The following is a 27,690-nucleotide window of genomic DNA, read 5'->3' as shown; positions in this document are numbered from 1 at the left end:
ACAGGGGAGAGAACTTCAGTATCAGTGGGCTGATCTACCACAGTTCACGCTGTCAATGGCCATGAGGTATGCTACTCACAAAAACACGTTACAGGTACAGAATGATACTTTATTAGTGTAATTAGGCTGAACATACAAATAGTGCAGGACAGTTACAACAAGGAAAACACTCTTCTTAAATGTGAGAGCTGAAGCCGCTGAAATATTCTTTTCATCCGATATCAAAAGGAGTTTTGGGTTATAATGCAGGGAGCACTCCTTGAATAGCAAACTAGTCTGCCTTGAATAACTTGTATTATTTATTTTTAAATGAACAATTCTTGGGATAAACTTTAGCTATCGATAATTTTTTCTGCCTTTGTAAATCTAACGCCAGAGCACAGAATTCTAGTTTACAACCTTTCAGAATTCTGCTGCACAGACGGTTGGCCCATTTTGCACACAGCAGCACTTCACTCAGCAATAACAAAACGTACTGGCATAAAAAACTGAAGTTCTTCAGACGACCCATTCTGCACCTTTCAACTTCAGATTTAGGCTGCAGTAAGAACAACTGTCCTGAAGTTGCTGCACTGAGTTATTCTGATCAGTTATCAGTGTTACTGAGGGTACGTTTGTTGGTTTTGTCTTAAACAGAAGTACATACCTCCAACATATTTAAAAGAAAACAAATCTAGAGTTCCTACTGTTTAAATAGCACAATTATTTGTGTTTCTGAAATACTAATTAGTGTCCCAGATACAGCTATGTTATTCATATGTTACTGGAGACATAGTTAAGAGATGTCCCACTCCACAAAACTTTGTCCTTCTCAGTAAGTCCAGTGCTATTAGTGTGAGAGTATGATCAGCCCGATATCCTCCACTTCAGCTTTAATTAAATGCACCTTTTTTAATTACTCCTCCCAACCACCTTTTCAAACGCTGATGTCTGATGATGGGCATCTGCATCTCAAAGGAGGGGGGAGGGGGAATGCAGCTCAGACTGTCTTTAGCAAAATACCTGCTAACATTGAACGATCCTAAATTTTACAATACCAATCTTCAGAAGCCCTCCTGCACCACAGGAGCTGGCCTTCACGTAGTCACTGCCGTGGGCAGAGGTCCACACTAAGATTCCCATCTGGACCTGCTTACTGAAGACACACATACCTGATTCTTGTAACTTCTGATGAGAATCAGGTATAAAATAGGAACTTATATTTGGCACAATCACAGCCCAGCTTTCACAGAATTCCAGTTCAGTGGCAGTTTAGCTCTCCATTGCAAACAGGATTTCTGTTCTTTAAACGTTACAGAGGATTCAAGTCTCAGATAAGACAAATATGATCATTCTGTAACCCAGAGAATATAAAGGAATGTGCACGTTCCTGAATATAATCAGGAATTTCAAGGTCACCCTTAATACTACAGCTTGAAATGATGCTAGCCTGATGTTCTGAAAGTATACTCATCTACATATTCATTCCCACACACGCAGCTCTGAAGCCAGTGTGGCCCTCTGTTACACTGCAGTTTGTGCCTAGAGCAGCTGGGAAACTAAAAGTAACTGACGAGGTGGCACCTCAGTTCTACCTAGGAGTTCTTATAAACACATTTTAAAAGTTACTCGTATTAAGATCAGTGAAGTCTCTAATAGTTTTTAAATCCATTTTATGTATTATTGCACAAAATTGACCTGTATCCTGCATCTCAAAGAATAACAGCAGCCTTTCAACAGCACTTTCTTGCAACTCTCTTAGGACAATTAGACTGGCCTGTAACTTACACTGTGCCATTCTTAGAAGATGCAGAAATCTTACAAACACTTTTGTCTCTTCAGTCAAAGCTCCACTTGAAAAGCCAGCTCAGCCAACCCTGAAGCCATTTCAAAGTGACAGTTCCCTATTACTGCTCAACCCTTTTGACCAAAATAAGCTCACTGTAAGACAAATTAGTATTAAGATGGTTGTAACAAGTTATTGTAAGTTTTTCTTAGTATGTTTTCTTAGTATGTGTGTCTTAGTTCAAGACCAGCAGCATTCCTCTTATCTTCTTTCTTCTAGGCTGAGTAACATTGGGAATACATAAATGAACGTGTATTAAATAAAATACAACATTCTCCCAATTCCTTGCAATCTGTAGCGCTGTTTATAACTGCTTCATCTTCTCATCTCTTAACAGTGAACTTGAGATAACTATTACAAGGCGATTACTGCTTCAACACTTGGATTTCTCCTTTTGTTTTGCTAACGTGTACTTCAGTTCTTTCAAGTTCTCTGTCAGTAGCTCTACCTCATCCATTCGTCCACTATGCTTGGCATCAAATATGTAGGCTTTTATATTATCTATCTGTTGGAGAAGCAGTTCCTCCTCTATAGCCTCCTCTCTTAAGATCTCACTGACATCCTCCACTTCAAAGGGATTGGTAGAAGATCCTTCTTCAAATGGATTTCCAGAATTCCAATTGTTCCCAGACTTTTGAAATGGATTTTCATCCTCTTCGAAGGGATTTAAAGTACTGGCAGATGCTCTAGGTGAACTAGTTTGCTCACCTTCCTCCTCATTTTCAAATGGATTATATTCTTTTTTATCACTTTGCAGAGCTGTGTTAAAGAAAGAAATCGGTTGAGATACATCTTTGGCAAATGGGTTAGTGGGATCTTCCTCTGACAGAGGGGTATCTGCTTCATCTTCAAAGGGGTTTAGACCGGCTGCCTGATGTTGGTCTTTGTCACACTGTGGAATATTCTGGTGTCCGACTGGAAAGATTAAGTACTCTTTAGCTGGCAGATGCTGAACAGCAGTAGTTTCAAAACTTCGATTCCCTTTCACTTGATTAACATCCAAACCCAATCCATGTGCAAACAAGTTCTGATTCTCTTTCACAGCTTCATATTGATGTTGCTTGCCTTCTCTGAAATCTAGGGAGCCTGTCCTTGAATGCTGAGACGTGAATTTGTGGTGTTCTCTTTCCCACTCTTTTTCACAAAGGAACTGAAGTTCTTCCCTCTGTTTCTCTTCCTCTTCTGCCTGTTTTTTAGAAAGCTCAATAGCTTTTAGAGTTTGCTGTTGATCATACTCATCCTGAAGTTGCCTCAGGTTTTCTTGCAACATCCTGACTTCATCCAGTCGATTAGCTGCTTTTGCTTGCTTAATAAAGGATGTGATGTTGTCAATCTGCTGAAGAAGTGGGTCTGCTACTTCACTCTGTCGAGATGCGCTAGATGTAGGTAGCCAGCCTTCAGATTTCTTGACTGTTACATTTTTAAGGAGAGTTGCATCACCATTAACTGCACTTGCAGATCTGTAAGTCAAGTCTTTTTGCTTCTCATCTTGTTTTCTGTGCGTTTCAAGAGCTGCCTAAAACAAACGTATACAGAGAGAACATGAGCTTGAAAAATTCCATTTTTAACTTTCATATTTACAAAAATTAGGCTGTGTACCTTAGATACTGCTGTCACAAACATCAATTCAATCTTTAGTTACTCTGCAAAAAATGTTCATTTTTGTAATGTTACCTATTATTTCTTAATGAAATCTATTCACGTCTGCCTGTACAAACTTGAAGTCCAGAAGGAGCAGTGACAGTGCTGAATACAGAGCAAAAGATACCACAATCCAGCTGTTCAAAGAGATGCCTCAGGCAGATTTGGACACTGACCATACCGCATCCACCCATAGCAGATGCTTCTGTAATTGGGCAGTGTAAATACCAATTATATGATTAGCCTTTGGAATGCAATTACCCGTATTTCTTAATTTCTACTGCAACACCAAGCTGGTTTATTTCTCAGTTAGCGATGTCCTTCCTCCCGAGAATCTCTTCTTGAAGCTGCATCCACGTCTTTAAATTTTTTTAAACCACCTGGAGAAGTCTTCAAATTCCACTTGTACAAATGACTCAGTTTAAAGCTTTTTGCTGCAGTACAGGCAGAACAACAACACCCTCAAACAAGCCACTGCTGCTTTCTAGAAGCGTCCAGCTTTCAGTACACGTCTCTCTGTTCTGGGAAGAACTACAGTGACTGTTACACAAATCCCTGAAAACAAGCATGGAATGATCTGCACAGAAAATGAAAAAAGAGCAACTCCAGTCTTAAGGACAGCTGCTCATACACAGGTAGCTACTTACACATCAAGACAAGCTATGAATTGTAAATAATTATGTGTCTATTTAAGTCCTTGAAGGAGGCCCTCGTACAAATACAGATCTTAACCTGCCTTACCATATGCAGTCTTCTCTTCTTCAGCTCGTCATACTGATCTTTGGTTGGCAGGGACATTAGGCCAAACAGTTTTTCCTGCCAAATATTGAAATATTTACAGTGAACGCTTGCAGGCATTCAGGCTAGTTTTAAAGTACTTGAAGGAAACACCAACAAATGTTCCACAGACAAGTATGAGGTACTCCTCCATTGCAGTCACCTTTCCAAGCTGGAACACATCATGGCTGCTGTAACTATACTACTAGCTAGGCTGGGGCTCTGCCAGAGACAAAGCCAAGACTTACAGATTTTCTTAGGCCCCTGAGCCAATGCTGCTCTGACTATGCTATCCATATTCAGAGTGACTGGAGGAAAGCTACAGAAGTCTCTATAGAAGTAAGCCTTCTGTCAAAAGAAGTCTTTAGTCACACAGATGGGCAGCAAAGAACAGAACACTACATAAAATTTAGCTCATAACATATGCTCTATTTACCTGAACAAAAAGAGTAGCCGAGTATCTTATCATTCTCTGAAGCTGTAGTGTTTTAGGATGAGGCTGGGGCTCTTCGTGCAAGCCTAGACTCAGAATCTTCTTACTGAATCAAAGTAAACATAAGCTCATCCATTCAACCACAAGGGCCAAGGAAAATACAACAGAAAGAGAGGGAGACAATACCAAATGAACATTTTTAGATGTTCTATTAGGTAAGCCATTCTAAATATTACCAGCAGTAATCATTAATTTATTCATTTATTTTAACTATGCCTCTATTTGCTTCCTTGGTGCATGCTTAGAAAAGGAAACAGAAATTGATGGTGCACAGGAACAGCATCTACTTTTCAACATGCTCTTTACAATGGCGCAGGCAAGTTGATTGTATGAAGAAGCAAAAGCCCCGGTAGTTGTGGATAAGAAGGAGAGTTATACAAGCTGTATTGGAAGAAGGGAGAAACATAATTCAGTGTGTGTATAGCAAGAGAGAGCGCGTGAACTTCCTTTACCTCAGGGCATCTATAAGTTCGTACACTTTTTGAATCTCCACCCTCAAGTCATTAGCATGTTCAAGACTGTAGGTTGTCTCCCCAGCACTACAAAATAAACACAACTTCACTGTAAGTCGTACCTCCAGTGAACGATACATACAACACTAAAAGCTATCCCAAGAAGATGTCAACAAATGTGAGGATAAATCATCCATTAAAATGCTTTTATTTAAGCTCAATGTATTTAGAAACCCTTTCTTGCTGACAGAGTGGAAAATATCAACCTGTAAACATGAATATTTACAAGTACAGGAAAAATTAATTTTAGTATAAGAATCTCACTCTATCAATAATACTTAAGATAAATATACACAACAAATGCACCTATTCTGCTTTTTTTTTTTCCAGGCGTAGAAAAAGCCTCGCTGATCAATAAGCAACTACAACATCAAAATAAGTGTTCTACTTATGTTTGTCATAAAGCAGAAGTCTGCAAACCCACGTAGGCATAATATTTAAGATTCTAGCAACTGAGTCCACGTGGAGACACTATCACTAATTCTCATATTTATTGAAGAAAACAAATTAGTATTTTATATGGAAGCACTTCAGAGTTTTTAAGCTTGCCCTTCCTTTTGTGCCTGACACATACAAAAGCACCATCATGCTCTCAAAAGCAACCTTCCAGGACTCCACACGATCAGCAGCAGCACTCCTAATTCAGTCCGTAACTCCATCTTCAAAGCTACAGAACTTGTAAGATCGCCTGTAGGCCAGCCCAGTGACAGGGGACCAAGCACATCTTAGTATGTGATCGTGTGCCTCTAAAGAGTCAAAACACAGACAGTTATTTCTGCAGTTGGATCGACTAAATGAAATCTGAATTAAGGAAGGAACCTCTCTATTATTTCAACAGAAAAATTCAGGAAGTAGGGAAAATAAAACCACCTGCATTTTTGGTAAGGCTGCACAGAAACACTGTCGCAGTCCTTTTGAAATGGGATCCTAGTGCTCTTCATGAGGAGATCAAATGTTGTTAGGCGGGGAGGAATGAAAGTGAGCCAGCATAGCACCCACCAGTATGTGCATTTGTACACACTACTTACTCTTTGAAGTTTGCAAGATGTTACGAAAAATGCATTTAAAGTAGTAAAAATCCAAATAAAAAGTCACAGGAGCCTAGTTTATATCTCCTTTGGGGCAATTTCCTCATCTTCGTGTGCTGCAGAGCTTCCTTCTATGCCTTTGGGGATTCCTTGAAACGTATCGATGTCAGCAATACCACAAATCCCAGGTGTAACTTTTTTTTCATAGCCAAGTAATGTACTGTTTTTACTTCCTGTCTTCACTACTCCATGGCATTTCATGTATTAAACACACGTTGCAGGCTTACATCATTTACCCCATATGACAAGTCTTTTAGCAGGTCTTATATATATGAGCTTATATATATAGGCTTATATATAATTACATTACCTATTACTTAATTACATTGAGTAATATAGCAATAAAATTCTGAGCACACTGAAATCAAAAGCTAGTTATAACTGGTAAAACTCCAAAATTTCTCTAATTCTACAAATAAAAATATAATCCTAGCACTTTTTTTAATACAGATTTGTGGCAAGAAAATATTAATTCAGTTAATACTAAGTCATAAGTTAAGTTATCCCAGGGATGACACTCATCAGATTTAAGACTTGCTTTAGTAATCTAGTTTGTGAATTAACTTAAGCTTTGGATAATTATTTGTCTAGATTGAAACAACAGAAAAACCTAACACTTTTTCATGACCTACCCACGCCCACAGCCTTACCACACCTATTCCTTGCCTACTTTGCAAACTTACAGGGGAAGAAATACACATACATTCACGAACAAAATCAGTAAGTGGGGCTTACTTCAGAGATTCTGCCATCCTTACGTATTCTGGTGCCTTCTGGTCAACCTTCTCCATGCAGAGTCGGAGTTTCTTTAACAATGCACACAAAAGCAGAACTCGTATCAGAACGCTGACAGAAGCACCCGCTGACGCAAACCTTTCAACATGCCTGCGCACAGTCAAAGCTAATAGCTGTGAAAGCCATCGAACTTCTCAGGATCACAAGGTGCCCGGTTATCTTGGGAACACAGATGGCATTGTCAAGAACAGAGACAGAGTCTCCAAACCCCTGCAAGATGAACTCTGATGTTTTGATGGACAACTTCCAGTCTTACTGTCTTTACAGAAAAGCACCAACTGAAATCCCCATTAATATTAAACATGGGGCTGGGAGAGGGGCTTGCAGGTTATCAGGAAGATTCCCAATGAACATCAGTACCTGCTATTAAAGCATATTTGAACACAGAATTCCAGCCGCACGCTGCTGTTCCATTTAATGCTTGCCACTAGAGTGGGGACAAATGGTTCTTACAACACGAAGTTGTATAGTTTTAGCAGAGCCCTAACAAACAGAGCTTAGCAGAGCTAACTAACACCAGCACAAGCACATAATTGATTTTAAAAGAACGGTTCTGTCAAATCCCAGTTGACGTTATTCACAATGTTTAAGGGACATCTCAAAACCATTAGTTCCAGATGAGAACAAAAAGGAAAATTAGAACAAGGTTTTAAGCCACCACAGGATGTAAATAATATATGGCCTCTGAATGCTACTTTCAGATTTATCTTTGCTATTAAAATATTAAGCCATAAAGAACTTGGATGCGAGAACAAGCAAGGAGTTTGATTTACCTCATAGAGTTTCACAATCTCTGGAGTGTATTCTTTCTCATCAATCTGTTGTTCTCTTTTCAGCAGAGTATCTTTGCAGTGCTGACAGCAACGGATTTGGTCATCATCCTTCTCATCCAGAACAGAGCTCACACTGCTTATACTGCTAATGCTGCCTCGGCGGGAGCCATGCACACTGTTAGGTGAGGCGTTGGGGCTGGTGTGAGAACTCAAGGCCTCTTTACTGGCACTGGTGAGTTTGCCTAAAAATTATGCATGGGTAATTTTACAGTGACATGAGAAGCCAACAGATTTCACCAACACTAATATTGCACTTCAACAAAAGCTAGCATTACTCAAAATACTAGAAAACCAGCTTGAACAGACTGCTGAAAGACACAAAAGGAACACATAACAACCAAAACTACAAATCCGAATTTGGGTCTTCACTGCAAGATCCTGCTTCACTTTAAAAGCAGTGAGAGAACATACTACTGGAAACCACTCACTTTGTTTATGCCTAGTAGCATTCTCACACTGGATCTTGCAGTTATGAAAAAAAACACATGGAAAAGTGGATATGTTAATACTATCCTTATTTTGTGCTGGAAATCTCTGGAAAGCCCAATTGACATCATTTATTTCCACAGAAAAATAGTCTCCTCTCCAATGCACTAGATAAGGAAAGTGAAGTTGGAAGGGCTTCTTAAAGGCTTGTGGATTAATTCCCTTCACGTCAGCATTTGGACAGCCATGGGCAAGACTCAACACTTCAAAATGGTATGGATATTTCAACAATCTTGGCAGTTATGACTCCAAAAATTAATACTGTCATAGCTGCAATACTCAGAATTTTGGAATACACTACTTACAGCATTAGTTTGCGCTGCTATACTTCAGTGTTTTGTTGAAGGTAATCTAAAATTTCTGACGCTAAAGAAGGAACACAAAGAATAGAGAAAGCATTCTTATTCTGTTTTACACACAAGTGCCTGCATGGAATTGAAGGACACCTTCAAGGAGGAGTTTTCCATACCTATAGGCAGAATATATTAAGCTTGTTTCTTTGTTGCAAAAAAAAACAACCAGGATGCGTTCAGCACTCTGAGTGAGATAAAGAAAGGAGAGATTAACACCACCCTCCACACTCACTTGCCAAGGGAAGACTGATAAGTTCCATGCACCTCTTGCACATTATAGACCCACACAGCCGGCAGTGGTGACGCCTGTTTCGCATGCTGAACTTATTGCCACAGTCTGGGCAGAATGGAACGTCCTGGTCATTGACCCAAGGCACAACAGACTTCTCTATAGCTGTAATCGGGTGGAGGAGGAGGCAATACACACAATATAAGACGTTAGTTCAATTAATTCCTTAGCTGGGAAACTAGAGAGGCATATAGTCTGAGGTAAGCTCTTACCAACCTCTTATTTTAGCTGACTCGGTGTTTGCTCTGTCAAAGGATGTAAGCTAGAAGATAAACAACACATTAAAAGAAAAAAAACACAAAAAAAAAAACAACAAAACTTTTCCTCCTTACAGAAGCACAAAGACAAAGAACCCACAACACCCCCTGCACACCCATCAAGTTAAAAAATGTGTCTTTTAAAAAGATAAAATAGGAAGATGTCTGAACTTGGCATTAAGATTCAGACAAGTGATAAACAATTACTGCCAAAATTACAAGAGTCAGAATATTTTGACACAATTCTTATATCATCCAACATTATCATGTCTGAGTGAAAATGCAAGTTGGCAAGTGGAGGATTTTACAGAACAAATAGCTTGACAAAAGCAAAAGGAGTAATCCTGTAAAGTAAAAGATGAAGAAAGCACGTGAAGTAGCATGTTGTGCTTGAAAATACTGTACAGTAACAGAAATCATACCCACAGTACAGAGTACAACCAAACACACTACACAAGGATATAAAGGGAGGACAGTAAGATGTGAAAAGACTCAGTTTACTACTGTTTAACAATTGCACTGCCACATAAATGGGCACCCTTTGCACTAAAACAGAATTTTTTATTTAAGAAACATTTAAATGGTTGGAATATTAAGTAGTAACAAGATTACCTTTTCTAACCTGATTAACAACTTATTGACTTCAACTACATAGTGATCAATCCTGGCTGCTCGGTATTTCTTGAAACTGGAAAGATGGCTTCTCATAGCACCTTAGGGAGAGAGAACTCAGAGTCACTCGGTGTTCTACACGAATTTAAACACCTTTCAAAATGCAGCTCTTCCTTTTTTTTCCCACCATTTATTTTTTCAGGTTCAAATGAAATTTTGACACGTTAGAATTCCAAGTTCTCACGGTACTGAATAAAGCACGCAGGCTGGCCTCCAGCTAGCAATGAGCAGTGTTTTATTTCTACTACAGTAAAGCAAAGAAGACTACATTAAAGAAAACATTTGCAACAGATTTTTTTTCATCTTTATCCCTCAGTTACATTTGGTAAGGTGTTACCAGCCAGTCTTGTTGTCAAGAACTGCCCCTGTTATTTCCTTACTACATCTGGAACAAACACAAGATGCAAGTCCAATGATTATCTGAGGCCCATGCAACAGCAGCTTCTTCCAGATTGCTATCATCCTTCTCACCTTTAGGGGTCTGAACCAAATCCTTGATCATATCACAGATTTGCAGAAACCTCATCACAAGTATACAAAAGAACAATACAGCATCTATTTAAATATATAATTCATTCTCAATAAACCTGGGTTTAGGTTTTGATCTTTTCCATAAGCCAGATATTAAAAAAATCAGAGTTACAATCAAAAATTCTTCTTCTTCTGACTAGTAGAACAAAAGCAGATGTTGCTCTTTGACACTAACTGTACAATGTCACTTCCTTGTTGTAATGAAATACGTAGAAACCTCTCTGTAGCCAAATTCATAGGAAGGGGAGAGCCCCTCTGAGTAACCTGATTCAATCTCTGCAGTGGAGACATTACAGAAACCCCTACATCCCTCCACCAAATCATGTTAAAATCTGTAAGATTCATCTTCTCCACTCTGGTTATTTAAAAAAAAAAAAAAAAACAGTTATCTGCAAAGCTTGGATTCTGCAGTCCCAAAGGACGAAATTCCTCATCTGTCAGCACCACAGCAGAACTTTCAGGACCCACCAGAGACAGTGCTGCCTCCTCCCACCTAAAAATAACCACAGCATTTCTATAATAGTAAAAGGCAACTTCCAGTAACAGTATCTGTAAGTACAGACTCATTCAACATATTTGCTAACTTCTGCAATGTCTGACCCTGCAGCCAGAATTTGGCTGCTTATTTTTTAAAGTGAAATGACTTAATGATAGATTACCTGTACCTCAAATCCAAAGAAATAGCTGGTAGAGTTTGAACTAAGGGATAAGCAATAGTTTATATGTCTGGCAAAACATCTGCTTTAAGAATAACCAAAAAGCCATAGATTTAACACGGCTGTGGCAACATTAAATAGCAGTGGAATAATAATGGATTATCACCTGTTTTGTAAGAAGCCAGATGGTGATGGTTGCAGAACCGGTAAAGCTGGATGCACAGAGAGAAATATGTACCAAAAAGAACTCCATAGCTCAGATCCAATGAAATGACTGCTTTTGAGAATAGTTTACATCCTAGCTCTATAGATCTTCCCTCCCCACCCCTAATCTACACTTTCCTCATCATCCTATACAATGCATGCAGGCAGCAGAGGATCGATATGCAAGCCATGACTCCACACTACAGTAAATCACATGTAATACAAACAATTCCACACAGCTTCAGCAATACTCACTTTTTCCCCATTAAAATTAAAAGTTACCTCCACCATGTATCTCTCTCAAGCTCACCTACCTAGCTCTTGGGGCTCCCACATGTATGGATCTATGCCACCATAGCTGAATGACTCATATCGTTCCTGAGATCCAGAATCAGTTCTGTCATCTCCTTCTCGTTTCAGCAATTTCTTCTTTGCTCTCTTGGCCTTCTGGACAAGACCTGAAAATAGACAAGCCCACATAAAGAAGAGCAGGCAGTTCGCCTCTCAGTATTCATCTTGTGAAACTAAGATGGTGTACTTCTTACCATCTGGAACAAATCTCTTGCCTTCACAACAAGTCAATATGCTCTGTTTAGAACCAATGTATTGTTCAGTGTCACCAATGGCAGGAAATGTTTTCTATTATCTGTTAAAGTAGTGCTGCAGTCCTAATGACAAACAGGTAATTTTAGGCATTCCACACAGGGGCATCACTATAAAAGAGTGGACTGTATCAAACTGTGAGACCCTACTTCATAGAGCACTGGCAGATTGTATGTGCGCTCTTAATTCCTAATGATTTTCTTTGGATTCAAGGACGTTCCATACCTTCTTTGTACTTTTGCACAGAAGCACAAGCTAAGAACATCAGTGTGCTGTGCACCCAAGCAATTTCAAAAGAACTGAAAGATCACCACATTATGTTGTACAACAGCTAGTGAGAGGAGAGCAGTTTCCTGGGTTAAAAAGAAAACTTCAAACTCCAACATTTTTATGTTGGCAGAAGGTAAGGACACCACTTCTTTTGGTAAACACATTCAGTATCTTCTAGAGTTAATTCCCTTAGACATCTGCTGAAAGCCGGGTGGCAGGTATAATGCTATGAATGATGTTAAGTGACGTTAAGTACAGCAATAACAGCACAGTAGTAAAGTCCCAGGCTGGTACCTGGCAGGAAGCAGAGGTTCCCCCGTTCTTTAAGGCCTCCGACTAACGCCTGGAAACTCACGTGCATTACAGTACGAATCGGGAGTTCTCACGTAAAAAAACGTGCCCAGAAAACAAACAAAAGCCAACAGCAACCCGCAGCACCAAGCGCCGCGGCCGAGCGGCACGGAGGCCTGCAGACCAGGAAGCGGCCGCGCCTGGAGCGAAGGAACGCGACGAGCGCCCGGCCCTGCGTACAGCAGCGGGGCCCCGCGCCTCTCTCGTCCCGGGCTTCCGTCGGCGTTCCAGCGCCGGCAGGAACCCGGAGCGCCCGCGGCACGGCGGCTTCCGCCGTGCGGGACTCGACACGGCGGACGGGAGAACGCCGGGAAACCGCCGCGGCCCTTACTTCGGAGCTGGCCTCTGACGTCTCTATCCTCGCCCAAGTGCTCCTCCTCGTAGTGCGCCCGCAGCTGCTGGAACGCCTGCAAGTCCTTCAGGCACAGCGGGCACAAGAAGCCCTCCCGCATCTCCGCCGCGTCCCCGAACGGCGGCGCGCAGCCGGACGCCATGGCGCCGCGAGCTCAGCGCTGCGGCATCGCCGGCGACGTTCAGAAACGCGGCGCCGCGGAGCGGGGCGGGGCGGCCTCTCCTCGGGGCGGGCCTCCTGTGGCCGCGGAGCCTACGCGAGGGACTAACCCGCAGCCCGGCTCCACAGGAAGGATGGGAGAAGACGAGGGGCGGAGCGGCGGCTGAATCGAACAAAACGGCTCTGAGCGGACGGAGTTCAGGAGCCGGACCGGGCCCGGCGCCGCGCGGACGATGGGGCGGGGCTTCACCTCGCGCTGAGGGGCTCCCGCCCCGCCCGGCCGGGGGCCGCCGCCAGCCCCAAGGCTCGGCCCCACGCTCCCCGGCTTGTCCCCTCGCCTTGGCTCCAGGCAGGGGCTGCGCGGCCCCGTCTCCGCCGTTCGCACTCGCTCGGTGGATCCCGAGCGGCCCGGAGCAGCAGAGCCCGGCGGAGGGCGGGGCGAGCGCCGAGGTACGGATGGACGGGCGGGACTTGGGCTCGGCCTGCGGCGGGGGCGCTACCGACGCGCGAAACGGGTCCGGCGTCACGGCCGTGAGGCGCCCGTGCTCGGGGCGGGGCTCCGGCTGGGCGGGCCGACGGGCTGCGAAGGCGTTCCGAAGCGGCCGCGGGGAGGAGCAGAGGCGCACGTCCTTACGGCCCGGCCACCGAAGCGCAGCGCAGATTCCTGCGCGTCGATCGCCGCGGTCCGGCCGTCACTTAGAACTGGAGAATCGGCCGGGTTGGAAAAGCTCCCTGAGATCACCGAGTCCGGCGCGGCCCGCCCGCAGACAGCGTCCCTCAGGGCCGCGGCTCCGCGCTCCTGGGGCGCCCGCAGGGCGGAGGCCCCGCCGCTCCCTGGGCAGCCGTGCCGGCGTCTGGCCGCTCCTTCGAAGACCGCCTCGCTCCTGATAGCGGCCCGACCCTCCGCGGGCGCAGCTGCAGGCCGTTACGCGATCGCCTTCAGCGTCTTGTCGCGTCACCGGTGGATCTGACCTATTTTGTATTTGTAATTCCACCATCCTGCAAAACCGTAATGGGAAATCAAACTCTTACGATGGAACTGATTTATGATCAGGGGGCAGCAGCACCTCCCCTACAAAGACAGGCTGATGGAGCTGGGCTTGTTCAGCCTGGAGAAGAGAAGCTGCGGGGTGACCTCATTGCAGCCTTTGGTACCTAAAGGGAGCCTACAGACAGGAGGGGAATCAACTCCTGGAAAGGGTTGATAACTGCAGGACAAGGGGAAATGGTTTGAAGTTGAGGGAGGGGAGATTTAGATTGGACTCAGCCTGTGGCAGGGGCACTACTGACATGTAAAACAGGATTTAGATTGGATGTCAGGGGGAAACTCTTTACAGAGAGAGTGGTGAGGTGCTGGAACAGCTGCCCAGAGAGGCTGTGGATGCCCCGTCCATCCCTGGAGGTGTTCAAGGCCTTGATGGGGTTGGATGGGGCCCTTGACAGGTTGGATGGGGCACTGGTCAGCCTAGTATAGTATTAAATGTGGAGGTTGGTGGCCCTGCATGCAGCAGGGGGGTTGGAGATTCATGATCCTCGAGGTCCCTTCCAACCCTGGCTAGCTTTTCATGCTGCTGTTATGTAAAAAGTACACTTCTAGACTCTCCCTGATTTGTCTGGAAGGATTTGAAGCACAGGTTGAACAGACCTGCTAGGATGTGCTCAATAGTCTGGATCTGGAAAAGTCTTTTTTCCATAAGCATCTCACAGAGCTCCTAGGTTTTCTCATTGCATTGCATAGGCATGTGTGTGGAGTTAAGCTAGTATAATGCTTGAAGAGAATGAACCTTGAGCAACTCGGCACTGTTTTTCCTTCTTGTGTTCCTCTCCTTGGAGAAAGAGAGCAGGAACCAGCCTGAGGCTCAATGTATTCCAGGGTTCACTTGCTGTGGCAGGATCTCCCTGGGTTTTATGCAGCTTCGTAGAGAAACGTTGTCCTAGAGAAGCTGGCAGCCTTTCACTTGCACAGTGCTTGGTAAAGAACTGGCTGGAGGGCTGGGTCCAGAGAGTGGCAGTGAATGGAGTTAAATCTAGCTGGCAACCAGTCATGAGTGGTGTTCCCTGAGGATTGGTATTTGGGCCTGGCCTCTTTAATGTCTTTATTGATGACCTGGACAGTGGGATTGAGTGGACCCTTAGTAAGTTTGCAGATGACACCAAGCTGGGAGGAAGTGTCGATCTGCCTGGGGGTAGGAAGGCCCTTCAGAGGGATTGGGACAGGCTGGGCTGGGCTAAGGCCAATGGGATGAGGACCACCAACACCAACTGCTGGGTCCTGCACCTTGGCCACAACAACCCCCTGCAGTGCTGTAGGCTTGAAGCAGAGTGGCTGGAAGACTGTGTGGAGGAAATGGACCTGAGGGTGTTGGTTGACACTCAGGTAAATGTGAGCCAGCAGTGTGCCCAGGTGGCTAAGAAAGCCAGTGACATCCCAGCTTGTATAAGAAATAGTGTTGTCAGCAGGAGCAGGGAGGTAATCATCCTCCTGTATGCAGCTCTGGTGAGGCCACCCCTCAGGTACTGTGTTCCATTTGTGCCCCTCACTGCAAGAAAGGCATGGAGGCCCTGGAGTGTATCCAGAGAAGGACAACAAAGTTGTGAGGTGTCAGGAACACCTCACAACAGTTGAGTGAGCTAGGATTGTTCAGTATGGAGAGGAGGAGGCACAAGGGAGACCTTGCAGCTCTCTACAACTCCCTGAAAGGAGGTTGTGGCAAGGTGTTGGTTGGCCTCTTCTCCCATGTAAATAGGGATAGGACTAGGAGGAATAGGTTCAAGTTGTGCCAGGGGAGATTCAGGTTGGATATTAAGAAAAAATTCATTCTCCAAAAGAGTGGTCAGGCACTGGAACAGGCTGCCCAGAGAGGTGGTTGATACCCTGTCCCTGGGAGGTGTTCAAGGAAGGCAGAGATTTGGCAATGAGGGAGATGATCAGTGGGCATGGTTGCACTAGATGATCTTGGAGGTCTTTTCCAATCTTGATGATTCTATGATTCTTCAATTCTGGCACTGAGACAACTCGTGCCTGGTGCAAACTCAGGTCAAACCAACTACCTGTCCCTTTGTTGTTACCTGCCCCTTTTGTTTGGACCTCTGCTGGGGCCAGTGATCTGTAACACACTGAGCCAGTGAAGGAATCCTCCATATGTACAGGTGCCTTTGGGAAGTTGGCAAGAGCTGAAGAGATAGAAAAGGGCAGTGAGATCTGGGCTTGGATGGGAGGAAGTATGTAGAGAGAAGTGGTAGTGGAAATGAGTTAAAAATACAAAATTAGGTGCAGGACCTGTGATGATGTGGCTGTAGGCATTTCAGTTTTCTTCTTCCTGTTGTGTGTGTGTGTTTTGTTGATTTAATCAGAAGTATGGCTTGCTAATATGAGAGTAAGGAGGGGGCAGGAAAAGAGATGTGCAGAATGGAAGAAGCGTTCGTCACTAGGTGGCACAAGAAGTCTGTCTGAGAACGATCGAGGACTTGCTGGGGCTCTTTGCAGTGGATTTCACAGCACACAGTGCTACTAAACCATAATACTGCCTGAAAGCTGCGAGGCCAGCGACCCAACGATTCTGCAAGCTCAGCCCTCTCCTGGTCTGTCATTCAGAAGTAGTAAGAGTCAAGTAAAAAGAAGAGGGAGACTACCAAAGAGCACACTTTTTTTTTTTTTTTTTTTTTTTAATATGCTTTTCTCTGTAGCTTCAATAACTGCTTATTTTCAGTAGGATAATTCTAAAAGCTCATTAAAGTGGTAAATACAGCAATTAAAGTCCAGTAGCTTAATGTTGAATTCAAACAGCACAGCAACAAGGGCTGGCTGCAGTGAGTTGTGATGAGTAAGGTAATGTGCTGAGATGTCTATTACAAATCAAACATTTCACTGAGTCTTTAGTTTGTTAATTGTGTTCTTTTGCATGTTATGCCTTTGAGATTAAATTTCGCTAAACTAATTGTTTTGAATAACAACACCGTATTGCGTAGGTCATTCTTGAAAAGGGGAATTTCATTCAACACTTTGAAACATAAATGCTATTTGCATATTTATGCATATAAATTATTTTTAGCACTTTCTGAGGAACTCACTTCCCATTAAGCGACTGCATCTGTCTAATAGGATTTGGATCTTTATGGAAGTATGAACACTTTCAGAGAAACTCTTATAGGATGTCTCTTAGAGAGATTTATAGAAGCAATAGAGAAAGTTAGCACAACAGATGTAGTGATGTGGTGAGTGGTATCCATTCCCAAAGCAAAATTTGGGTTTGTATATCGTCAAGAAAGCGGTAGGGAATAACCTTGGTTTGTGTTGGCATAAATGAGCTGTTGTAATACCTACAGTGGTGAATGTTGGGACGTGGTCTGGTGCTGACTTGGCCATTGCTACTAATACCCAAGAGGAGAGTGAAAAGATGGAAAGTGTCAGCCCTATAGCCGTGGAGCAGTCCCGTTAGAAATACATGTCAGTTGGGTTCTCTTATGTTCTTTGACTTCTTGTAATAACTTCAGTGGAACTGGAATGTAAAATAATGGAATCTGATCACAGCATAAGAGAAGTAAATGTAGACCAGGGGTAATTCTTTATAATGCCTGTCTGCTTCTCAAGAAATGTAGTGAAGCATTTTTGCATAAATATGGTTTACTCACTGACACACAAAAAAAGTTTACCCGATCTGAAAATTTATGATGTTGAGTTCAATACAGCCTTTGAGGCAGAAGCAAAGAGTAGAAAAACAAAATCGTCTTCCCAAGCATTCCCTGAACTAAACAGCTACTCAATCTAAATGGAAGTTCTGTTTTGAAATTGGCCTAAATTCAATTTTGTAATTTAATGATAAATTGGAAAAAAAAGAAAAAGTAAACCTTCTAAAATTGAAATGGGTAGTGCAAAATATTTTCAGTAATGCAAAATGATTTGATTTTCATTTGTATGAGAAAACAATTTTTTTGGTTGGTTAGTTTTGATTAGATGGGTCTAAACTAACATTTTGTTGTAGGTTTTTTTGTTGTTGGTTTTTTTTTGAGAGAAATAAAAGGATTGCAAATCTCTGTTAATTTTAATGAACCTCATATATTCAGTGTACTCGATTTGTCTTACAGTAAACACTTTGATAGAAAGAGTACTTGTTTAATTAGTCTGCAAAGAGATTATAGGAGTTATGTTTCTATGCCAAAACTATGATTTTCCTATGTTTACAGACTCATCAATCAAAATTGACAGCGTGATGATTTGTGAGAGCTGCAGCTGACTTAACTGTTGAGCCCCATTTACCTGATGTGCCTTTTAACTGCTTCAGTACTGGCAGGCCTGCTGTCCATACAAATTTATCTCTTCCCTTGACACAGCAAAAGATTCTGGGCTACTGGTATTGAATTTTGTGGAATAGCACCATTTTAAATAGAGCAGCTACATTATAAAGAGAAGCAGAAAAATCAGAATTCCCGTGTTTACATTTTATTTAATGTTGTAACTGTAGGATCTGTACACCACAACGTCTAGATGATGTTTGAGATCCATTTCAGATTTCGAGGAGGCCCATATTGGGCAGCCTCTGTTCTGTTCTGCCTACACAGTTGTTTAGGAGCCAATTCCCATTTGAGCAGCGCATCTGAAGTCAGTAAGTGGAATACCTCCTCACTGCTACCTGCTTGCTTCACAAAAGGAAGAGGCTGCTTAACAATGAATGATTTGTGGTTCTTCAGCAGGGCTGCTGTTGATGTCCTCTTCAATACAACCTGCCAAAGAGCTTCTCCTAGTGGCGTGCTTGGTTTTTTTTTCTTGGCTGCTTTGTCTCTGAGAATTTTTTGTGCAGTCTGATTCTATTTTTTGTCATCTTTTTTTCTTCTGCCTTCCTCCTTCTCCCCCTCTTTTTTTTTTTTTTTTTTTTTAACAATAGTTCCTTCAGGCATCTTACATATCAGCAGTGGTTTCAGAGTCAAAAGGGAACTGATGGTGGAAGCATACATTTCTCTGTGGAAATTTCTTTAAAACAATCATCTTTCAGATATCCTATTCAAAGAAGGTCACTTTCCTTTGTTTTGCTTCTCACGATTTCACATTTTCCATAATATCTTTTATCTATTAAAATGTTTGTACTGAGTCATACTCATTTACATTCAGGTAGGATATCCATTAATGATGGCAATAAACTAAATTCCTCTGATATGACAAATTGATACCTGGTTTACCTCCATCCCATTTTGCGGGAGTATTTGTGTGTTTTCCAGTTTTGTCCTTTTTCAGACCAGATTGCCATCTTTTCATGTGAACATGAGGAAGGCATAATGTTTTGTTACCTGTGAGTAGCAAAGGAAGGTGCTACTCATGTCACCAAGCACTTCTTGTGCCAGCTTTCTTGTCTGGCTCACTAGTGTCAGCTCAAATGAAAGTGGCTGCAGTGAACTCAGAGCTGTCGTTACCTTCTGGCTAAGATCAGCACATGAGATTAGTATCTGACATGCTTTGTCTCAGTGAGGGAGCTGTAGGTAGCACAGTGTTCTCAAGGAACTTCTCCATCTATCTTTATCAGAGACCTCTGTGTTCAGCCTGAATCCTTCCTTGCAAGAATGAATCCTTCCTGTAAGAGTGGGGCCTTCACTCTCTTCTTGTTGAAAGTGGGGCTTTAGCACTTGAGTGAATACTGTCCATCTATTTCCAAAAAACAAGTATGCTCCCCTCTATATCTTTTTCTGTCATATCTGTGTTCAGGCTGTACTTGCTGTGCTTCTCCACTTGACTGCTGTATGGGAACTGTTGACTCACAGCGTGAATCTTTGATTGAGCACCTGGGGAAAGGACTGGGTCAGCCCTGGGAGCACAGGTGAAAACAATTCAGCGGTGTGACAGGAAGGGGTACAGCTTGGCTGCACCTCTCTCCGAGCTCATGTAGGGGCTGTCTTCCACGGGGGAAGGGTCTCTGCATGGAGATTCTTCGTTGGTGAAGCTTTCCACTTCAATCCTAGAATCCTTTGATGCGGGTGAGCAATCTAATTCCCTTCCTTTGTAGCACCTCTCCATTGTGCTAGTCCTTTCATCGTCTTGCCCTTGTTGTTACTGCCTTTCCCATTGTATTGATCTGTTCAATTGCTACAGCTGCTTTTTTTGTAGTTTTCATTCACAGCAGTGCCCTGACAGGTACCTGGAAATTTTAGTTGGCAGGTTAGCATTAGCTGAGTTACCATTCAAGTAGTGACTCTGCTTCAGCTATGGCGTTAAGTTTGTTGTTGAACTTTCTCCAAGTAAGAGTCATTAAAAGTAGTAATAAAGGGTACCTTCCCTTGGAAACACTCAGCACGAGCTAATTACAATAGTTTAGCAAAAGTGTAGGGGGGGGGGAATAGAACAGTAATGGTCAGAGCAGTTAAAAAAGAAGGAAATGTTAATTGCACAGTTTGTTTGCTCCAACTTTCCCCTCCTTTTGAAAACAAAGCTCATTCTGAAGACTCTTCTACTGTTCTTTTGTAATCAACTGCTCAGTGTCTCAATAGCTGGGATGGGAATTATTTACATATGCCCAGGAATCCCTGGGAGTGTTTCTGTCATTTTCCAAAGATCTTTTGTTACAGTAGTGAAACTTCAGGAAAGTAGTTGAAATAGGTCAGAGCTCTCCTAGTGTCTGTCTGCTTACGTTATTCCAGCCAGACGAGCTCCAAATCAAGGGAGATTTTAAAAATTGTAGATGTAATAATAATTATGATTCTATGAAGTAATGATAAATCTGATTTACAGTAAATTGCTGTCAGCTTAGATTTTGCTTTTGGGGAGAAAAAAAAAACCAAAGCTCTAAACCAATAAAATCAATTCCTTCAAAACTGTCATGGTGAGAGCTTTTGAACAGATGATGATCCTCTGGCCTAACCTGGCAGTTCTGTATGCACTGAAGCACTCAGAGCCTAAAGTACAGCTAATGGAAAAAATAGACTTGCATAAAATAATCTGTGCTAGCTTTCACTAACCACAGTGGGAGAACACACTTCTTAATAAATGATTGATTTATTGGTAATAAATTTTGTATGTGATTTTCTCAGGATGGCAGATTGTATGAGCAAAACCAAGTAGGACAAACCAGCTGTTTGCAGCTGCACTATAGCAACTTTGATCTCAGGCAATCCCCCCCTTCTACCCCTTCCTCAACCCTGGCTTTTGTTTAGCCATTCCACAGCATCCTTGTCTCGCAAGCACAATCTTTATACTGGTATGCATTTTTGCTATTGCCCATTTACTCACTTGGTAATTATTTCTTTCCTGTTTTTTCCCCCTTATTTTATAGATATATTTTAGCAAGTATTGGTGGTATTGTGTAGTACTACCAAGTTTTCTTGATATTTAAGAAGCATTCATTCCTTGCAGGAAATCTTATATGAAATGGTATTCTTTAGATGAATCTTTTTTTCCCTTTTGAAATGAAACCTGAACATTTTAAAAGGCACCTTACAGTGAAAATATGCTAAAGAAACTCAGGCAGTACAGTGTGCTCCCATCTCACCCCTCTGAGGATTTGTTCTGCGTTCATTAATCAGAAAGCCCCTGTCAACGAAGAGGTCTGCCAGTTGTCATATATCAAACGCTGTATTATCTCTGGAGTTACAGATTGTTCGATAGACCATGCTGGGCATTGATCGGCCTGGGAGCATTTAACTTCAGTCAAGCTTGCTGATGTGGTTAATTATTCTTCAAGGTAGCTAAGCCCACTGGCATCACTGATTTCTGTAGCTGAGGAAGTGCTCTGAGACAGAGTGAGGAAGCAGTCAGTTTTAGAAGGAACATTGGAGGTACTTCACATGCTTTGACGATATTGAGAGAGATCACTGTGAGTAGAGAACATGCTCGTTCTTTAAAAAATAACATTCTAGTGAAATATGGTGTAACCTATTCAAGTGTACAGGAAAGTAATGTGAATAACTCTCAATTCACAGTAAATATGCATTAGTTGCAAAAATCAGTAGATCTTATGTTTAGGCTTGTGAACAGGAAATGGGAGTTGTAATTTTTGTTCTCTCTACTGCTAGTACAGTGCATGAGGTACGTACCTCACGTAATGACATCTTTATAAAACGGAGACCTTGAACAAAACACAGAAGACTGGTGTTTGCAGACCATGCAAATACATATAGAGGTATTTTAATTTCAGATAAATGATTGCTTATACAATTCTAAGAGACATGTATGTGTGCGCGTAGTAATCAATCACAATCAATCACACTGAATTCTCGTTTTCCTCTTCAGTGATTTACATGCTAGCATGACTTGCTGTATAACTAAGTTGCAAAAGGTCATGGAACTCAGAAGGTTTGAGCAGCATAGATCAGTTGAGCTTTCTTCTTTTGTTCAAAACAAGTCTGCTTCTAACCACTGCCAAGACCAGACTCAAACATCTGAAGTTCCTTATGAACTGGGTGACAAAATGTCTATGGGTTTAACCCCGCTGTCTGTTCCTGTGTGTCATACAGGTAGTGGATTTTAAAAGGGAATATATTTGTTTGCTAGCAAACCAGTCTTACAAATAAACAAGGGCTGACCAGCATGCAAGAAGCTTCTACCTAGAAAAGTATCTCCTAGTGTTCATTTATTTATTTTGACTTAGCTTGGATTGTTTTTTTCTCTCTACTACAGTATGCTTTGCACAACCAGTAAGGACGCAGAGTTTACTTTTTATGTTTATTGAATCATTTATATCAAATAAACACTTTTGTGAGTCTCATCACAGAAGGGAAAGCATTCCTTTGAGAGGGAAGAGCTCAGAAATCCTGACAGAAGAAAGGATTTTCTTTTTGTTTCCATTTTACATATCTAAAGAGAAGACCTATTTCAAGGAGAATGACTGAAATGTTAACACATCAGGATGGAGGCTCTAAGGTGAGGTGTACACAGCCAACTTCACAACTGGGAGATTGAGTTATTCTGGGATGCAATAACCCTTTGTACTCTGCAGCTTCCTTCATGAAATTTTCAGTTCCAAGTCAAAGTATGAAGCCAGTCATCTTATCTGTTGCAGTTGGAGCAGTCTCCTTATCTGTTCAGTTCTTATTGTTTGGATAGATTGTAATGCATGAGGTCTCATTAACGTATGATTTAGAATTGAAAAGCCTTTCAGTTTCATTTTGAAATCATTTGCATATGTTCCTTTTTTTTTTTCCCAATCATGTACTGATTTCACTGACACGAAAGGAAATGATGTAATTAGTATAGTAACATCAGAACGAATATTAAAGAGCCTGTTGTAGTTCACAGGTAACATGAATATTCTAGGCTCTAGGCCCATAAAGGAACTGACTATTCTTAATTTCACAGAGTGAGGGAGGTGAAAGCACACTACTCACCTATTCTATTCAGCTGAGTGCTTCCCAGTTCCTTTACTTGAGGTGTGTGACAAAACCACTGGTTTAGATGAGGACACTCACTCACTGAAAGATAGGTTTGGAGGTCAGCAGCAGGAAGCCAGAAGGGAATAAACATTTTTTTTTGTTCTGTCATTTTACTTCACCATATTCAAATGATAAAGAATTACTTTCTCATTCCTCTGTTTTGTTCTCCCGTGCTGACCTCCTTCCTGGGTGCTGACGTTTTTCTTCTAACCTCTCTTTACTAAATTTTTCTGCTAAGTCAAGTAACAAGCTGCCTTTGTTACAAATGGCAGACTGCTGAAGATCACAGGGACCTGCATGATCTGGGCTGTCAGAATCCCTGTCCCTTTTTCCAAAGTGCTGGTGTTTCTCCCAGTTTTGATCATCTAGGTCTAGCTCATCATTCCAGCTTCTCTTGCTAGGATGCTGGTGCTTATACATCAGATATCTTCTGCCTGGATGCTGCCTCCTGGATAACTCATTTAAGTAAGTTAGCTGTGAACTAGAGATGTCAGTGGACTGGTCCCACAGTGACCTTCTGCCAGGATGCTGTCGCTTTTTCAGCTCCAGGTAGTTGGCAAGGTAGCCTTCTACTTCTGTTTTCCCTAAATTCTGTCTCTTCTGAATGTCTCCAAAAGATGCCTCTTCTTCAGCATTTCTTTTTCCAGGATGCTGTCTCTTCTCTAGGTCGCTTATGTATCTTTTTCCAGGATGTTGTCTTTTGGAAAGCCGTTGTGGTAGAGGCACATTTAATTCTGTCCAAGGAGAAGAATAATGTTAATTAACCCCTATAAATCCTCACTAAAGAACTTGAAGTGTGAGTCTGTGGAGTACTAAGGTCTGTGGAGTACAGATCATAGTCTGCTGTTCGTTATACGCATTTAATTACATTGTTAACAGTGGTCTTGAATTTGATCAATCCGCAGGGCCTCTGTCAAAACAATTCTGACACATTTTTACCAAGGATGGATTGATGTGTTAGGAACTAGCTGCAAAAAAGTGGGAATGCATGCAATAACAAAGTTTGGTGTGTTGATTTGAAACGAGGTGAGCTGAAGATACAGGGCAGCTGGCAGAGATCAGCTGCAGTAGCTGGGTACACAGGAAAAGCTAGACATTGTCATGAGATGGAGAAAAGGTGGGGCTGAGGTAAGAGTAGAAGCAGGAGTGTGTACATTTGAATGCGAAGTCAGTATTTCCAACTATCCTAACTCTATTGGTATCTCTTTCTTATTCTTAAGCTCTGCTTAATATTTCAGATCTTAGTTTGATGTCACAAATTCTCAGCATTCATGTGAAGAGGCAGGAAGTCTCTTTCCAAGGCCACTTGAGGCCAGCTCCTCTTCCCACTCTTCAAGGTCTCTGTGCTCCTCTTTGGTGGCAAGCCCCTGTGTGCTGCTGCTTGCCACTGAGCCTGATTTGCTTCCAGTGCTGTGACTGGTGAGAAAAGAGCATCTGCAAGCTATCAGGTGACACTAATGCTGCCTCTACATTCCCAGCCATAGTAAAGCCCATCTTTGTTGGAGTGTGGAGGCTTGAAGGTTGAGGCAATAGGTGAATGGGAGCACTCCTACCTCATTAGGTACAAGGTCTAAAAGTGGGGAATGTCTTCCATGAGTCCTTTTAGGGTTTCTCTACAAAAAAGGTTGCCAGATAGGCAGATATCGTGGCTGGCTTCTACCTTTTTTTTTTTTTTTTTTCTTTTTTTTTTTTTTTTTTCCATACAGCAGATTACTTAGTAATGCTGTGGTACTGCTTAAGCTGGGAGATCTTAGAGAAGAAAGCCTCTTTTGAGAACTGTGTCAGTGTATTACAACAGACTGTGTGCCCATTTCCTTCTCTTTGTTAGAGTAATGAATATACGCAATTAGAGTCTGTGAAATAAATACACTGACTAATAATCTCAGCCAAGGAGCACACCAATATTTCTATAGGGATGTCCCCAATGTTATATATACCTTTATTCATCTCTTCTTTCTTCTCAACTTTCTTGACAACAGATGGAAGCATGTGGCTCCTAGATCTCTGCAGGATGTCATCCAGGGAACTTCTTCCCATTTTTTCACTTACTTCTGGAGGGGACTGCTTGCCGTTGAGGCAAACACCAGACAAGGTCAGGCAAAGGAGTAGCACTGGCAGCTGGATAGATGGCATTCTGATTTCCTGAAACTTCCATGGGAGAGAGAACAGTGGGAGAGGAGGATGGAGTTAAATAAATCTAGAAATAATGGCCATGATTCCAGACACTGAAAAAGAAATTTGTCACTGATACGTAGACTGAAGTGTCTTATGAAGATCCCTCCTGTTTTCTGTTATATTCTTCCAAGAATATGTAAATTCCTCATAATTGGAACCAGGCACTTGTTCATTTTTTTCTTATATGTATAAATTAACACTTCAAACATCTAACTTCATGTTGTACAGATTATTTGAAAGCCAGAGATTTTGTTTTTTCTTTTGTAAAGAGGCAAAAATAATTTCCCTCTTAAACACTGTATTAACTGTTGCCATGCATGAGGTGCACAGATGTGTACTTGCACTAGCAATGCCCACCAGGCAATTCCTTTGCGATGGGTTCTTTTTAAAATGATGTTGTGATTTACAGCACTTCCATTCTGCCTTCAGATAAAGCCTGGTCTCACTAGCCTGTTAGTTTTTAAATATTTCTTTCTATGCATTTGAAGCAGCTGCTTGTAGATATATATATCTTCTTCTGCTTAAGAAGATAGCTGTGCTGTGTAGCTACGGAGATTTATTTCATTGGGAAACCATCACACATTTTTCAGACACATAATAATCATCAGATTCTCTATTACTGTTTGCCTAGATAACAAGTGTTTGTCTATTTCTTCTAGCTAAACGCTGGAATTTCTAAGGCACTTACCACTGATTTATTTCCCAGTAAGTGGGGTTCCTTCAACAGAATGGAATGTATCTTTAATATTACCATACAAATCATTTAGCTTGACATAAAGCATAAAGAACTTAAATGCACAGTGTTGTGAAGTTCTGTGCATTTTTAAAACAGGCGATTACAGCCCTGAGATTATTGCATAGGCTATTTGTCTCAGAGCAATCTTTAGAAAGAAAGTTAGAATCAGCTAAAAAGAAAATTATTTGATTACCTGGTTTGTAGTTTTAGACTTCTGCTGGATGCGTCTGCCTTTAAAGCTGTTTGCACATCTGAGCCTCAAAGTTGCTCCTCTTCTGCTACAGAAGCAGGCAGTATCCAATAGAACCGTTGCTAAGTTCTCTTTGGATAGCTTGTGTCTCTGTACTTATACTGTACTGCCTCTGGACCCTTATGCAAATAGCTGTGAGGTAATGTGGTTGATGTGTTTGATGTAGTTGATGTGTGTTGCTGTTTTTTTTTCTTTCTTTTCTTGTGTTTTCTTTTTTCATTGATATCAGGGATCTGTGTTTTCCATGCGCTTTAAAACTGATTATTTGCTGACCTTCTTATATCCGTAGTGGACTCACAGAACTTACTGCTTTTCCATTCTCTAAGGAGATTGTGTTGGGTTTTATGTAAACTAGCATAGAGAAAGGGAAGCTTTTTTTCTTTTTTTCTTTCTCTTTTTCTTTTTTTTTTTGCTTTTTTTTTTTTTTGCTTTATGGGAAGAAGCTTAGGTATCTTCTATAACATGAGCACTACAGAGTAAATGCAAAGAGATGGTTTATCAAGCTAAAGAATAAAATGAAAAATATAATGGATTATCTTTAAATAAGTTTATACTATGGATTCTTATTCTGAAAGGAACTGAACAGTTTCTATCTTACAATTACTTTTTTCTTGGCGTAGATTTCTGTAAGCAGCCCACTAGAATATGGAGTATGTAGCAGTGGATATTAAAGCATAGCTATGTTGCTGATGTGTTTCAAAAAGTATTATGCTGTAATGGGAAATCAGACTCCTTCTCTAACCTGTCTTTTTAGGATATTCTTCTACACAGTACTGCTAAAAACGTGCTGGAGATGCAGGTACAGGGCTAGTGGTTCCTTGGGAACATCACATCCTTGCTGGTGACAATACTTGGGAATAAAACTTAGGAAATAAAGATTGCTCATATACAGAAGTAATGCAGGATTCATCTCACTTGTGGGCTCTTGCTGGCTTGCAGAGCAAACTTGTTCATGGCATCTTCTGTAATGCATAAAAGGAGTGAAAATCTCCATAGTGATATCTTTCTTTGGCTGCAGGTTTGTAGCAATTT

At 41.8% G+C, this 27,690-nt stretch overlaps 3 protein-coding genes across 6 annotated transcripts in view; 1 reads left to right on the top strand and 2 right to left on the bottom strand.

Annotated features, from left to right (window-relative positions):
* Nucleotides 1–88: 88 nt before the first annotated feature.
* Nucleotides 89–13,243, bottom strand: RBSN (rabenosyn, RAB effector). Its single transcript, XM_048957441.1, has 11 exons — nucleotides 12,968–13,243; nucleotides 11,727–11,870; nucleotides 9,962–10,062; nucleotides 9,309–9,354; nucleotides 9,036–9,197; nucleotides 7,905–8,146; nucleotides 7,072–7,142; nucleotides 5,189–5,275; nucleotides 4,680–4,782; nucleotides 4,208–4,282; nucleotides 89–3,341 (listed from the first exon to the last, which is right to left on the bottom strand). Exons 1-11 carry the CDS (start codon nucleotides 13,128–13,130, stop codon nucleotides 2,199–2,201), a joined length of 2,337 nt encoding a protein of 778 aa, XP_048813398.1. The 5' UTR covers nucleotides 13,131–13,243; the 3' UTR covers nucleotides 89–2,198.
* Nucleotides 13,244–13,469: 226 nt separating this feature from the next.
* TMCC1 (transmembrane and coiled-coil domain family 1) overlaps nucleotides 13,470–27,690 on the top strand; it is a 105,754-nt gene continuing 91,533 nt past the window's right edge. For 2 of the 4 annotated variants that reach the window (XM_048957445.1, XM_048957448.1), the window contains exon 1: nucleotides 19,765–20,110. The gene's annotated coding sequence lies outside the window, so the exon portion shown is untranslated. Of the gene's footprint in view, nucleotides 13,598–19,764; nucleotides 20,111–25,476; nucleotides 25,590–27,690 lie in introns of those variants that run through there. The other 2 variants (XM_048957443.1, XM_048957444.1) reach the window with 2 other exon arrangements.
* TRH (thyrotropin releasing hormone) lies at nucleotides 22,029–27,005 on the bottom strand. Its single transcript, XM_048957464.1, has 3 exons — nucleotides 26,602–27,005; nucleotides 25,435–25,645; nucleotides 22,029–24,231 (listed from the first exon to the last, which is right to left on the bottom strand). Exons 2-3 carry the CDS (start codon nucleotides 25,628–25,630, stop codon nucleotides 23,645–23,647), a joined length of 783 nt encoding a protein of 260 aa, XP_048813421.1. The 5' UTR covers nucleotides 25,631–25,645; nucleotides 26,602–27,005; the 3' UTR covers nucleotides 22,029–23,644.

This window comes from Lagopus muta, chromosome 11 (assembly GCF_023343835.1).
Source record: "Lagopus muta isolate bLagMut1 chromosome 11, bLagMut1 primary, whole genome shotgun sequence".
In the NCBI taxonomy this organism is placed as follows: Eukaryota; Metazoa; Chordata; class Aves; order Galliformes; family Phasianidae; genus Lagopus; species Lagopus muta.
The sequence above is the reverse complement of the archived record's forward strand: the minus strand, read 5'-3'. Positions and strand labels throughout refer to the sequence as shown.

What these genes read in the sequence shown, in the direction of transcription:
- RBSN (XM_048957441.1), bottom strand. Translation starts at nt 13,130, where the DNA reads ATGGCGTCCGGCTGCGCGCCGCCGTTCGGGGACGCGGCGGAGATGCGG. An exon ending in CGAGTCAGCTAAAATAAGAG is followed by an intron (nt 9,198 to 9,308) that starts GTTGGTAAGAGC and finishes ACCCGATTACAG; the next exon opens with CTATAGAGAAGTCTGTTGTG. An exon ending in AGATTGTGAAACTCTATGAG is followed by an intron (nt 7,143 to 7,904) that starts GTAAATCAAACT and finishes GCATTGTTAAAG; the next exon opens with AAACTCCGACTCTGCATGGA.
- TRH (XM_048957464.1), bottom strand. Translation starts at nt 25,630, where the DNA reads ATGCCATCTATCCAGCTGCCAGTGCTACTCCTTTGCCTGACCTTGTCT. An exon ending in GAAAGAAGAGATGAATAAAG is followed by an intron (nt 24,232 to 25,434) that starts GTATATATAACA and finishes CTCCTTGGACAG; the next exon opens with AATTAAATGTGCCTCTACCA.